At 36.1% G+C, this 10338-nt stretch overlaps 1 protein-coding gene across 1 annotated transcript; it reads right to left on the reverse strand.

Moving 5' to 3' along the window:
- Window positions 1-1252: 1252 nt before the first annotated feature.
- On the reverse strand, window positions 1253-6157 carry LOC108553516 (uncharacterized). The gene is made up of 6 exons (XM_017908446.1): window positions 5846-6157; window positions 3762-3972; window positions 3481-3659; window positions 2821-2874; window positions 2573-2676; window positions 1253-1565 (listed from the first exon to the last, which is right to left on the reverse strand). Exons 1-6 carry the CDS (start codon window positions 5897-5899, stop codon window positions 1322-1324), a joined length of 846 nt encoding a protein of 281 aa, XP_017763935.1. The 5' UTR covers window positions 5900-6157; the 3' UTR covers window positions 1253-1321.
- Between the last annotated feature and the right edge of the window lie 4181 nt (window positions 6158-10338).

The following is a 10338-nucleotide window of genomic DNA, read 5'->3' on the forward strand; positions in this document are numbered from 1 at the left end:
TTTCTTCTGTATTTTTAGCTGAAACGAAGTATCACATGAAATGTGAAAACGTTAAAAGATTCATTCTCATCTTAAAAGTTAGATGGTAGTTCATTTTTTAACTACATTATATTAAAGAAGCACGAATAATTATAATTATGGACATGGATAAACTCCGATACTTTTATCTAACTTTTGAGACAACAATGAGCCCCTAACGCTTTTACTTTTTATGTAATACTTCATTTTAATAAAAAATCGCTCTGTTTTAGGAAAATTCACAATTTTCGAAAACTGACAGTAACAGAGGAATTTCAAAATGAAAGTTAAAATTTTATTGTAAAAAATTATCTGTTATTTCCTTTTCTTATTAATAAATTTTAGTAGAATTTTATTTGAATGAAAATTTGATATTTAAAAGTAATATATTTATACAGTATTTGTTACAAGAAAGTAAGTGAAAGCTTGTTTGGCTAAAGCAAATCAATTTTTTTGTTGGCTTCATTCATTTTATCCTATCTCATATACTGATATTAAAATCTTATCACATTTATATCCGTATTTTCCTCCACTTTTCATACTTAAGAATGCATACTAAAATAAGTAGGATAAATTTCTGGACATTAACTTTCATTCTCTCTACTGCATTTATCTCTCAACTTATGAAGAATTTTCTCTTGAAAAAACATTATTACTTCTAATGTAAATATTCAGCAATAAAATAGATGTAATTTATGTGACCTGATGCTCCTTAAAATTTATACAGATTGAAGTGTTGAATAAAAACTGTTCTAAAATTCGTTCTTCATAATTTTAGTAGAAATTTTACACGTGTTGATTAATACAGAGTTCATGTCACCAATTAATATTATATATACACAGGATTTCCCAGCAACGGAAGTACAACGGAAAGGGGTTGATTCTGCATGAAAAAACGAATCGAAAATAAAGAATAAAATTTTTTCATTCGAAACTTCGTTGTCGAGATAATCGACTTTGAATATTCACCGAATACGCTGATATACTAATGGTCCATCCGCCATAGCTATAGCTGAGTGCACGCGCACTCGGTGAATATTCAAAGTCGATTTTCTCGATAACGAAGCTTTGAATGAAAAAATTTTATTCTTTATTTTCGATTCGTTTTTTCATGCAGAATCATCTCTTTCTCGGTTGTACTTCCGTGGAAAGGTCTGGTGCCCTGTACAAGTAAAATAGTTGCTGTGGGAGGATCAATGGTACAAGGGAAAAGACGAACTCAGATGGAAAGCACTGCCTGTTAACTATTCTATTTTTCAATACAAAATAAAAATTAGACAAAATTTAAATAAGATAAATGAGATCAATCTGCGTTTGCATCAACAACTGGTGTCTTTTTCAGGCGATCTGTTGGGTTGAGCCTGAGCGCTGAAAGGGCGGTGAATTCAACATGGCAGCAGCAACTGGATGGAAACCGGAAGTGGTCATGACTAACTGAGCCATTCGCCCCGATTGCTACCAGCTGACGATAACTGTATTTTTGTCTACAGGAAGTAACGTAGCCTCCGGCGAAACCTTCCACTAATCTACAACTACTTCCCTCGTTCCTGTAAAAATAATGCAAACATGCTATTAAAGTTATGAACACCTTTATTTGATTAAATCTCTTACTAAAATCATCCATGTTAAAACTTATTTTTTAAATCCTCTATCGATTTAAGTCACGACAAAAGCTGTACTCGAGATATAGAATATTGATAAATCGTTGAATAAAAATGATACCAAAATCTTATTAAAAATTACGAATATCTTTATTCCATTAAATCTCCCATTAAAGTCATTTATTCTAAAAATTGTTTTTGAATCCTACAGTGATTTAAATTATAACAAAAGCTACGTTCGAGATATAGAAAATCGATAAAATGGATGAATAAAAATGATACAAAGATCGTATTAAAATTATTAATAACTCTCCTTAATTAAATTTCAGCTACACTTTATCGATTTAGATTACAGGATACGAAATATAAATACGAAATATGTCCGGGGTATAGAATATTATGAAAAATAATACAAAAATCGAATTAAAGTTATGAATACCTCTTAATTAAATCTTTAATTAACTAATCACCTGCACGAAAATTACTTTTGGAACCTTTCGGCTTAAGTTATGACAGTAGCTATACTAGACATATTGACCATGGATGAAGTGGTACCGAAATCTCATTGAAGTTCCGAATACCTCTTCTTAATTAAGAATCGTTAATTAACCATTCATTAGTTCAAACGAAAAATTATTTTCGGATCCTTTATCGACTTAAATCATAACAGTATCCGTGTTGAGGATGTTGACAAATTGGAAGACAAAGTTCGTGCTGCTGTTGACAGCAGGAACTTTGATCATTCGGAACTTTGAACGATAAGAGTATAAGCGAAAATCATGTTTCTTAGCTATTGTTATGCCGTTTTGTGTGCTGAACTGCTTTAATTCAAACAGGTAGCGTTAATGCGAAACTCGCGAAACTTCAAGCTGCTGACATTTTATCGCGCGGTGCAAACAGACTGGAAGAAAACCAACGGACGGCCATTTTCCTTTGGATAACAAAATACTTACGCGCAAGTTTCTATGAGTATTCCCTGTGTAAAGTTTGAGTTGTTAAAGATGTACAGCCACTCGTTGTTCACATTTTCCGCTGATTGTGGACGGACGATCTGCTCCTGAAATTATTTTCAAAGCATATCTGGTTATCTTGCTCGCTTGGTATAATTTATCATAAAGGGTTGCATATACGGGGTGTCTCAAATTTAGGATGGAAATCTGGGATAGTTTGTACGTTTAGCGATAATAGAAATTGTACTTACATTCGAGAGACAGAGTACCTCGGTTGCAGTGTTTTGTCTGAACCCGATATCTACCTAAAAGGCAACAGAGAAATTTGAAAAATAAAATGAAACATATATTGTTGGAAGTGGTAATCTTAGTAACGAGAGAAAATTAATTAAGAAAATATATGTTAATAATGAGATTTGAAGACGCGAGTCATTTTATTTATGAACAAATGGTAAGCAACGTCTAATTAAATGACGAAAAAATACCTGAATTATAAAAATATTAAAATATAACGAAATTTCTAATGAAATAATACAAATATATTGAATTATAATTCAATTGAATTATATAAGAATATCTAATTATTAACCACTGAAAAAATACCCAATTAAGCAATAATAGAAATTAAATTAAGTACTAAAGAAATTGTAAAACATTACAATTATAACAATATTACAATTATATGTAAAATACTACAATTAAAATATTACAAATAAATTACAATTGAAATTGTAAAATAATTGTTAAATTATTATAATAGTAATTGTTAAATTGTAAAATAATATCCAATTAATTAATAACATAAACCTAATTAAGTAACCAAAAAAGTCTAGTTGAGTATTAAAAAAACGTATACAAATACCTAAGTGACAATTTATCAGGTAAAAAAGCATACTTAAAAGAATACTAACCGCATCGGCGCTCTCGTAATTACGAAGATACGGATTTTTCTCGATGATATCGTTTATCATATTCGTAGGGTACTCCGAGACATTCTCACAGAAGGTTGTTCCATTGCATTTAGGTACAATGCCATTCCTCAGCATCAGCTGCTTCCCTTCGTTGTCAGGGAAGTAAATGGCATCTAGCTCTTACGTTTTGATATTCGAAGAGACATGAGACAAAGAGGAAGAAAATTCTTTAAGTAAACGAAACTTTCTTGTAATTAAAGATAAAACGTTGCACAGCAAACCTTTGTTCAAGTTGTTCACAGCTCGCCGGGTTACTTTCATCGCCTTTTCATGCCTGAAAGGCCATTTCTCGTTTGTCTGTGGAGGGACAGGAGCCTTCATGTCGTCCATGTCATACATCAAAGATGGGTAGTCGACATTTCCGTAATCGATGTTGGTTGAACGAGGTGGCTTGTACCATTGTCGAGAACTACTGTCGACGCTGTTCAAGACCTTTGAAAAGATGTTACCATACAATTCATTTACTCTTCGCGAGAAATTAAAATTCTTAGGAAAAATGCTTTCACGGAAGTTTTTTCGTGTAGAGGAGGATATTAGGTAGTATAAGTGAATTTGTAATGGGAGAAATACCAAAGATAAGTTAATTATTTGCTTAAGTTAATTATTAATTATTATTTTAAGTAATTATTATTAGTAATTATTTATATTAGAAATTTATATTAGTAACTATTTTAGCAATTAGTTTAGTAATTATTATTAATTAAGTTAACTACTAAACCTATTTATATATAAGAAAAGGAGTTGCCAAGTTGAATGTCGAAAGTGAATAAAGGATTTTAATAAAAAATTGGAAGATAATCGTTTAATTGGACATATTAAATTTAACGCTAAGCAGGAATATGAATGAGATTGACGCAAATCGTTAGCTGAACCCTAGCTGACTATATCAGCTAACTATGACGCCAATTAGGCTTTGACCTATGGATCTGATTTATATCATTCTGCTGTATGAGCTGATAACACGTGATAGATCATTACATTCGTTTCAAACGCTGCCATTTTATACAGGATAAGGAAAATTATTTTAAAAAGTTAACTTATCTTTGACCACTACACCTACCGATAAATTATTTGGACTATCTAAAGAATATTTTTTTAATAACTTCAATCTCTGCTGAGATTAAATTTATTTTATCGTTTTCATTTAAATACAAATATACGTTGATAAATTCACCTTAAACGTTTTCGAATGTTTCAAGCGAATAAGAAGAATTCAACTTCGTTTTCTAAAATAAATACAAGACCGTTAAGTCTCAAAGTATACAATTTAAAAAATTCTCATCAGTTGGTCAAGATGAATTATTAATCTGAAACTTTGTAAAGTAGCATTGGAATCTTTAAAGTGAAATTATTCAAATGTTCAGCAAACAGCTCCTCCAATTTCCTTCCACTATCAAATAGTAATTCCCAGATGGTCTCGATCCTATTTAAAAAATTTACCGTTCATTTCAAGAGGCAAATAGAAGATCTCCTCGGCAAACATTCTCGAAGATCATTCTCAAACACTGTCTACGAATGCTCTTCCCTATCATCGTTGGCACACGTTAAAAATTCCTTTTCTACGCGGTGGATCCCAACGAGTTACGATGGAGAGAGAGAGAGAGAAAGAGAGAGAGAGAGAGAGAGAAAGAGAGAGAGAGAGAGAGAGAAGAAGCGAATAGAAAAATAATTATTTTTAATCGAAACAGTGTCTAATCTCGCCGATGCTCGAGAGGTCGAGCTCCTCTGTAATCAAAGGTTGACTCTGTGAGCTTTGAGACTTCCGACAGCCGGTGACCCGAGATCACTCAGCTACGAAGACAGCTACTGGTTTAAGTTTTAGAATTAGTTTACCACGTTAACGTATTGTCCCAGCTATCAGCCTTGTGATCAAACTATCGGATAAATGAGCTTCGTTCAACTTTCCTTCAGATCGAAGCGATTATTCGCTTCGAAACGCCAGGATAGACGAGCTGAAATGACGCGAGAACGTATCGGTCGGATAATTAAAAGCTGTCACAGCAAGCATTATTGGAAGAAAGTCGAAGATTATCTAGAAACTAAAAATAGAAAATAAATAGAAAATGAAATAAATTTCACAAAATCGAACGAACCTATTCCCATTTCCGAAATTCCACTAAGAACATCTTAAACAGTAATTGAAATATCAAGATAACCAATGTGTGCCAAATATACGACTTAAAAATTAGAAATTATCGCAAAAATTATTATTCTATTAGAAATTTTAAATAAAATCGTCACTGTGAGTACACGAAATGTCATATGTATTTTTAAATCCTATTTAGAGCCTTTTCGAACCACTTACCAGTACGAGGACTAGAAGGCTGTACACAGAGATCATATTCTGATGTTCCTTCATCTCGTACAGACGAAATCTAGCTCTTGCTGTTCCGTTGAAACCCTGAGATGCTTGGATCAGTGTTCCTCGGCAACTCGGACGACCATTCGACTAGGGCTGCACGTGAAGACTTCCTTCTGATTCTTCTGTTCGTGTCTGAGGTAGCGGTGATCGTGCGCGGAGGAACGAAACTAGTATCGTGAACGGCTTTTCGACGACTGATCCTGAGTTTTTCGAGACTGGCGTCGTCTCGCGTGCCGCTATCGTCAACATCCGCTCCATTGTCTTGATTCCTGATATCGAAATCCACATCCAGGGGATATGCGCTGATATGCTCACCGTGCGGATGAGGAGTTTCATGTGCGTGTCACGCAACGTGATAGAATAGATAGCGAATCCCTCGTCACGGCTGAGACGTGATGATTCATAGTTGTCGTACGAATGATTAAGTTTAGAAATCGAGTAGAACTACTGAAGAAGCTGTTCATAGCATCGCGTTATCGAACGGTCATTTAATGGCCATCTTCGATAGACATGATTGTAAGTTACGTCGGTATCGCTCTCGTGCAATACTATTTCGTGGAATCTTTGCTCGTTCGTGTAATCGACGGATATAACGGTACACAAACCGACTAACTATAAATAAAACACTTTCGTACAAGATGAACGCCGCTATCGACGCCAGCATTTAGAGACCACTGTGTGCTTCCGGTTACAGAGGCTGCGGTCAGCACGGTCACCATGAAAGAATTAATCAAGCGGATTAGACAGCTGTGATAACGCTTTCAGCCTGTTTAATTCACGGATTAAACTGCCTTGCCGGTTTAAAATGAATTTTCTAATCGAATTTATTTAATGTACCCTTTTATATGTATATATACATATGTACAAACTGTACAACCTTTTCTAACACTACGTGCTACATTTTACTGCTATTTTATTCGTTTCGGTGCTTCTCTTGAAGCATCGTGCGTGCTTCATCGGAAACAGGGTGATTAAGAAAACGGCCACTGCTTGTCTCTTCTCCCTGTGGAAATAAAGTCTCTTTTTTCGTTTTACCGGGAAATTTATGGGGCTCTCCGTGTCGCGTTCACGCGTGTCTGGAATAGTTGTTTGGCTATGGAATGTATTCTTTCAAGAACGACTCATATTCCTCATATTCTTTTTCAGGAACTTCGAGTCTGTCTTCCTCGACGTTAAAAATAACGTTGTAACAAGTCGTCCCCTCGAATGGCCGCTTCCCGACGCTTTTGTATTCTTCCTTGTCTTCTTCCGGATTCTCCGACTCCGGAACCTCCTGTTCTGCATACTCCAGCATCCATGTTCTTGTGCCACCCACGTGATAAGCGGTTAGAGCTTCGGTCGGCCATTCTGAACCAGGTGTCTCTCTGCTTTTCTTCCTTTCTGAAAATTCATTCGGTTTTCCAGTCTTGTAATTTTCTAGCGATTAACGATAATCAACAGAATACGAATGTATCGATATTAAGGATATTCGTGGTAACTTTCTTCGAAATAAATTTATAATAAAAAAGATGGCAATTACAATTTTTTAGAAGTCACATGGAAATGTGATTTTTGATGTAATTATGTACGAAATATGTTGAATTTATTGTAGCATGGCTTTACTATATTCCAGAGAATTAAATATGACTCGAAAATTGAAATACCTGAACGTGGATATTTTTAAGGCTACATTTTCAATTTTTGAAAAATACTAAATATAGAAAATCCGATTTTCTGTAAATTAAATAGATAAATATATAAAAAGTTATTGAATTTATTCTTTGGTTTTGGATTTATTTTTATTTTAATGTTCTCTTCTAGAATATAGAAAATGTGCAAATATAAAATAAGGTGGACAAATAAATATCCTATTTCCTTCATAATTATTATAGCTAGTTTACGCTAATTGCATTCCATAAAAAAAAGTTTTATAAAATCAGTACTTTCACAATTTCTAACGAGTTTTAATAAGAAGCTCATAAAATACGTGGCTTCCATTTTGAAGCAAATGCATTAATATCTTACCTTGAACGTCTTTCCCTCTGTATTCGTAGACTCTAGATGTACTTTCTCTTTCCTCAGTTTGGTCGTTTTCAACCTCAGCCTCCGAATCCTCTTCAGTATGATCCATTTTCTCTTCCGAAACTGGTCTCACCTCGCTTACTTCATCGACGACATCTTGTGACTCGACATCTTCATCCGGTTCAATTTCTGATTTTACATCAGCCTCTTCGGTTTCGTAGTCTGTCCACGGAAGAGTACTTTCGTCTTGCCTCGGGTACCTTTGAACTTGATCCTCGTAATCGGAGCACCCGACACTTTGTCCATCTTTTTCCGCCATTTCTCCATCGTTATCTTCGACAATTTGCAACACGGATCGAACGTTGTACCTGTTACTCATTTTCCAATAGCCCTCTTCGTTAGCCTTTGTCGCTTCAGTGATCAGGAGTCTCTCGGTGAAATAGCTACAGTTTGCATATTCGAAAAGTGGCTCGTCGATTTGCATCTTCGTCATTTCATCCCCATCAGCCAGCTGGTTGCTTCGAAATTCACGACAAACAGCATTGTCCCAAGCGACATTTCGTTTAAGTCGATCCAACTCGAACAACGACCTCTTCCTCTCGTTCTCCTCTTCCACTTCTGTCTGCGATTCTCCAGGCTGTTTCGTGACGGTGGTGCCTTCTGTCCACTCGTGATCTTGAAGACGCAGGCTACTAATCTTCGTTTTCTTTTCTTTAAGGGTCTTCTTGCCCGGAACGAGTGGCAAGCAAACCCTTTCCGTCATCATACCCTTGGAGTACTTTCCAAGAGATTTGCCCTTCAAGACGTTCAAACAGATCCTCGTTGTACCTCTATCCTCTGCTTCTTGCTCCTTCATCTCATCGTGAGGAGGCTGAGTGATCTTCGTTATACTAGTCTGATGCTTTGGTTCAGCTATTGTCACTTCCCGAATGTCTATGGTTGTTCTCTCCGTGGGTGGTAGCTGCGAGAAAGATGGCGTCGAGTGAGTCGACTCTTCGAAGTACGGTTCCGTGGACCAGGTGATCTCTTCACCCTTGGCCAATCTCTCTTCCATCTCGCTCATCTTCTTCTCGAATTCCTCCTTATCCTTCTGAAGCTTCTTCTCTCTTTCCAGTAGCACGTTCTCTTCCTTCTGCACCTTTTTCTCCTTCTCGGAGAACTCTTTCTCTAGGTTTCTGACTTCCTTTTCAAGATGATCCTTCGTTGCCATCATCGAAGTCACTGTATTTATAGACTTTGTTCTATCGACGTCTGTCATGAGATACGCAGGTTTGACACTAGGTGTGGTTTCGCGAAGAAGTGGTGATTTCTCAGTGACGTGTTCATCTTTCGCTGGAGTCGCGGTTCCAGGGGTAATTTTCTGCCTCTTTTGCTTATCTAGGATCTCGCGTATTCGTTTGCCTTTCTCGTACCGCCATTTCTTCTCTTCCATATCGAGTTCCTTTGCCTTCTCGCGAATCTCTTCCTGGACAACATCCAGCTCCTCGAGCTTCTCCTCTAATTCCACTTTCATCTCGCGGTGACGAATATCCTTCTGTATTTTATCAGTTGTAGGTTTTATGCTAAGTGTGGTTAGTTCGGGTGAGTAGGTGACTTTAGTGGTAATTTCTCTAGGTCTCGTTATGTTTCTTTCGAAGTAATCCAGAGGCAAGTACTCAGTGGTGAATTTAGGAGTGGCGGGTAGAGTGTACGTGAACGTAGTGAAATTAGTGATTTCCTTCGTTGTACTGACTGTCGATGTTTCTTCTTTCAAGGGTGTTTCCAAGGTTGTTTTTATAGTTGTTTCATTCTCTTTCTTGTATGGTGAAGTTAACGTCGTAGATTCAATTTTGGGTATGGTCACAGATGGAGTGGTAATGGTTAAATCTTCCTTGAAGATTGTCACTTCTATTCTAATAACTTCTTTCGTGGTTGTCTTGATTGTTGACGTTGTGATATTTTCTTCGGTGTAGTCATACCAGATAGGTGTTTCTCCTTCTCCTTCTTCTTCTTCTTCTTCCTCTTTTTCGTATTCGTAGTCGTGCATTGTAATTGTTTCATAAATTTCTTCTTTGATTGTCGTAGTAATTCGCTTAGTCGAGGTAATAGTTTCTATAGTAGTCACTGTAGGAGCAACTATAGAAGTAACTGTGGGAGAAACTGTGGTGACTTCAATAATTTCGATAGGTGAAGTAACGTTTTCGATCGTAGTCGATGCAGTTGATATTGTTGGTGTAGTGGATTTAGTTGATTCAGTAGTTGCTACAGTTGTCGATTCAGTTGTAGATTCTGTCGTCGACTTTGGAGCTTCAGTCACGGGATAAGGGGTGGTAATATTAACTTCCCAAATAACTATCGCTGTTGTTGTTTCTGTTGTTTCAGGCAGTGCAGGTGATTCAGTTATTGTGGCAGTAGTAGGGAATGGAGTAGTAACATATTCTGTTGTGACAGTGGTA

Source organism: Eufriesea mexicana, unplaced genomic scaffold (assembly GCF_001483705.2).
Source record: "Eufriesea mexicana isolate 0111107269 unplaced genomic scaffold, ASM148370v2 scaffold10819, whole genome shotgun sequence".
In the NCBI taxonomy this organism is placed as follows: Eukaryota; Metazoa; Arthropoda; class Insecta; order Hymenoptera; family Apidae; genus Eufriesea; species Eufriesea mexicana.

Coding starts and splice junctions, on each gene's coding strand:
- LOC108553516 (XM_017908446.1), bottom strand. CDS start 5,899: ATGAAGGAACATCAGAATATGATCTCTGTGTACAGCCTTCTAGTCCTC. Junction 3,660..3,761: donor TGTGAACAACTTGAACAAAG/GTTTGCTGTGCA, acceptor TCAAAACGTAAG/AGCTAGATGCCATTTACTTC. Junction 2,875..3,480: donor ATTACGAGAGCGCCGATGCG/GTTAGTATTCTT, acceptor GTTGCCTTTTAG/GTAGATATCGGGTTCAGACA.